Source organism: Etheostoma cragini, chromosome 12 (genome assembly GCF_013103735.1).
Source record: "Etheostoma cragini isolate CJK2018 chromosome 12, CSU_Ecrag_1.0, whole genome shotgun sequence".
Taxonomy (NCBI): domain Eukaryota; kingdom Metazoa; phylum Chordata; class Actinopteri; order Perciformes; family Percidae; genus Etheostoma; species Etheostoma cragini.
In genome coordinates this window covers 424,804-428,430 of record NC_048418.1, presented here as the reverse complement: position 1 = coordinate 428,430, position 3,627 = coordinate 424,804, and the positions used below count along the sequence as shown (strand labels likewise).

General features: G+C 42.4%; 1 protein-coding gene across 8 annotated transcripts in view; it reads right to left on the bottom strand.

The window, feature by feature from the left end:
- Positions 1-3,627, bottom strand: part of LOC117953907 (NACHT, LRR and PYD domains-containing protein 12-like) — a 57,664-nt gene that overhangs the window by 26,640 nt on the left and 27,397 nt on the right. For 5 of the 8 annotated variants that reach the window (XM_034887336.1, XM_034887335.1, XM_034887338.1 and 2 more), the window contains one exon: positions 1,660-1,833. The exons of 1 other annotated variant lie outside the window; for it this stretch is intronic. In XM_034887336.1, the coding sequence (XP_034743227.1) occupies positions 1,660-1,833 (174 nt within the window). Of the gene's footprint in view, positions 1-152; positions 327-1,659; positions 1,834-1,920; positions 3,615-3,627 lie in introns of all 8 variants that reach the window. 2 more of the 8 variants (XM_034887344.1, XM_034887341.1) reach the window with 2 other exon arrangements.

Here is a 3,627-nt window from a genome sequence, read left to right as displayed (position 1 = left end):
GGATGTCAGCCACAGTTCATATTTCATTCTTTATGAAGTGATTCTAAATCTGAATAAAACACTTTGGAAACATTAATTTTTCTTGAATATTTCCAAAGTATTTTTCAATTCTTTTATTATTATTAAATTAAGATTATTGTTGTTGGTCTGACCTGAGAGTCTCCAGTGTGCAGTGTGGACTCTTCAGTCCATCAGAGATCAGCTTCCCTCCTGAATCCTGCAGGTTGTTGTTACTCAGGTCCAGCTCTCTCAGACTAGAGGACTGGGAGCTGAGAACTGAGGACAGAGCTTCACAGCTTCTCTCTGACAGGTTACAGCCACTCAGCCTGGAGAGACAACAGGAAGTTATTTATTATTAACTCCTGTTATAAAAAGATATCAGAGTATTTATTGATGAATAAATCCCACGTACAGAGCTTTGTTGGCGGAACAGTAATGAAGGAGACAGATAACATTTATGTTTGTATGTGAAGTCTGGACTTTTAGTGATGGAGAATATGAAATTCATTTTAAACACATGTTAAAACTCTTGCTATGTTGTTCTAAACAACTCGAAAAATGATGATTGATTTTGAATTAATTAAGAAATATTACACAAGAAGGTTTGATTTATCATCAGTATTGAGAAGACAGAAGCGCTGAGGTTTGAAAACATGACTTAAGTGATAATATGACGTTAAATCAACCCTGTCGTTTAATAAAGCGCTTATACAACAACAGGTTACAAACTAAATTAAAGTCATAATCGAACTGGATTCATACGGACGCCCGTCTAGCTCAGTTGGCAGAGCGGGCGCCCATATATATAAATAAACATAATATATGTATATATATATATATACTCCTCCAAACAGAGGGCCCACATTCAACACCAACTTGTGTCTCTTTGCTGCATGTCATGCCCCCCCCTCTCTCCCCCCTTTCATTTCTTCAACTGTCCTGTCAATAAAGGCCTAAAAATGCCCAAAATAATATTACAAACAGCATATTTCATATTGTGGGGCAATACGCTCTCAAAATAAAGAAAAACAGAGAGGATTTGTAGTCCCTCCATGTTAAATGTTAACCAGCCAGTCATCTTAAATTAACGTTAGCATTTTAACGGAGAGATTGTGTAACTTTTGAAACCGAATAACTAACGCTCATATAAACACCAAACTGCTCGGCTAACTTAATCTGGTTATAACTAAAATATCTACTGGACAAGACATAGTTTCATTGATAGATTTAACTTCTATAGATTTAGATAATATATGTCCCCAAACGTCAATATTGACGTGTCAGTGACACAGCTGATGTGGTCTAACAGCTGATGTGGTCCTAACAGCTGATGTGGTCCTAACAGCTGATGTGGTCCAAACAGCTGATGTGGTCCAAACAGCTGACGCTGATTTGAGTATGTTCTAAATATCTCGTTGACCAATCAGATTGTCTGGTCAGATTTACTTGTTGTATAATTAGGAATAAACAAACGTCCAGTAATCAAAGTCAGATAATATTAAAATATAAATGATTTCTGGATGTCAGCCACAGTTCATATTTCATTCTTTATGAAGTGATTCTAAATCAGAATAAAAGACTTTGGAAACATGAATTATTCTTTAATATTTCCAAAGTATTTTTCAATTCTTTTTCAAAGATTATTGTTGTTGGTCTGACCTGAGAGTCTCCAGTGTGCAGTGTGGACTCTTCAGTCCATCAGAGATCAGCTTCCCTCCTGAATCCTGCAGGTTGTTGTTACTCAGGTCCAGCTCTCTCAGACTAGAGGACTGGGAGCTGAGAACTGAGGACAGAGCTTCACAGCTTCTCTCTGACAGGTTACAGCCACTCAGCCTGGAGAGACAACAGGAAGTTATTTATTATTAACTCCTGTTATAAAAAAGATAGCAGAGTATTTATTGATGAATAAATCCCACGTACAGAGCTTTGTTGGAGGCTTTGACCACTGGCAGCAGCCTCAGAAGAGCCTCCTCTGAAGCAGAGTATTTCTTCAGGTCAAACACGTGCAGATCTTCTTCTGATGACAGTAAGATGAAGACCAGAGCTGACCACTGAGCAGAAGACAGATCGTCTGTGGAGAGACGTCCTGAACTTAGGTACCATTGGATCTGCTCCACTAGAGAACGATCATTCAGTTCATTCAGACAGTGGAACAGGTTGATGCCTCTCTCTATAGACAGATCCTCATCCATCTTCTTCTTGATGTATTTCACTGTTTCCTGATTGGTCTGTAAGCTACTTCCCGTCTGTGTCAGCAGACCTCGTAGGAGATTCTGATTGGTCTGCAGAGAAAGACCCAGGAGGAAGCGGAGAAACAAGTCCAGGTGTCCATTAGGACTCTGTAAGGCCTTGTCCACAGCACTCTGGTAGAACTGTTTTAATGATTTTGGTGTTCTCTGGTGGGTATGTTTTAGTCTGTCTCTAAAGACTTTAGACAGCTTGGATGTTTTTTGTTCTTCTGCCAGCAGGTTGACTCCACAGTTGGTGAAGGTCAGATGGACATGAAGAGCAGCCAGAAACTCCTGAACACTCAGATGGACAAAGCTGAACACCTTGTCCTGGTACAGTCCTCTCTCCTCTTTAAAGATCTGTGTGAACACTCCTGAGACCACTGAGGCTGCTCTGATATCGATGCCACACTCTGTCAGGTCTGATTCATAGAAGATCAGGTTGCCTTCCTGCAGCTGCTCAAAAGCCAGTTTTCCCAGAGACTCCATCATCTTCCTGCTCTCTGGACTCCAGGTTTGATCCGTCTCAGCTCCTCCATCATATTTGACGTTCTTCCGTTTGGACTGAACCACCAGGAAGTGGATGTACATCTCAGTCAGGGTCTTGGGCAGCTCTCCTCCCTCTCTGGTCTTCAACACCTTCTCCAGAACTGTAGCAGTGATCCAGCAGAAGACTGGGATGTGGCACATGATGTGGAGGCTTCGTGATCTCTTGATGTGGGAGATGATTCTGCTGGCCTGCTCCTCATCTCTGAATCTCTTCCTGAAGTACTCCTCCTTCTGGGCGTCAGTGAACCCTCTGACCTCTGTCACCATGTCAAAATACTCAGCAGGGATCTGATTGGCTGCTGCAGGTCGTGTGGTTATCCAGAGGCGAGCAGAGGGAAGCAGATCCCCCCTGATGAGGTTTTTCAGCAGCACACCCACTGAGGTGGACTCTGTAACATCAGTCAGGATCTCAGTGTTGAGGAAGTCCAGAGGAGGTCGACACTCATCCAGACCGTCAAAGATGAAGAGAACCAAGACCTCTTCAAACCTGCAGATTCCTGCTTTTTTGGTTTCACTAAAGAAGTAATCAACAAGTTCCACCAAGCTGAACTTTCTCTCTTTCAGCACATTCAGCTCTCTGAAGGTGAATGGGAATGTGAACTGGATGTCCTGGTTGGCTTTGCCTTCAGCCCAGTCCAGAGTGAACTTCTGTGTTAAGACTGTTTTCCCGATGCCAGCCACTCCCTTTGTCATCACTGCTCTGATTGGTTCATCTCTTCCAGGTGGGGTTTTGAAGATGTCTTCTTGTCTGATTGTTGTTTCTGGTATGTCTGGTTTCCAGGATGCTGTTTCAATCTGTCTGACCTCATGTTCATCATTGACCCCTGCAGCCCCTCCCTTCAGGAGGAAG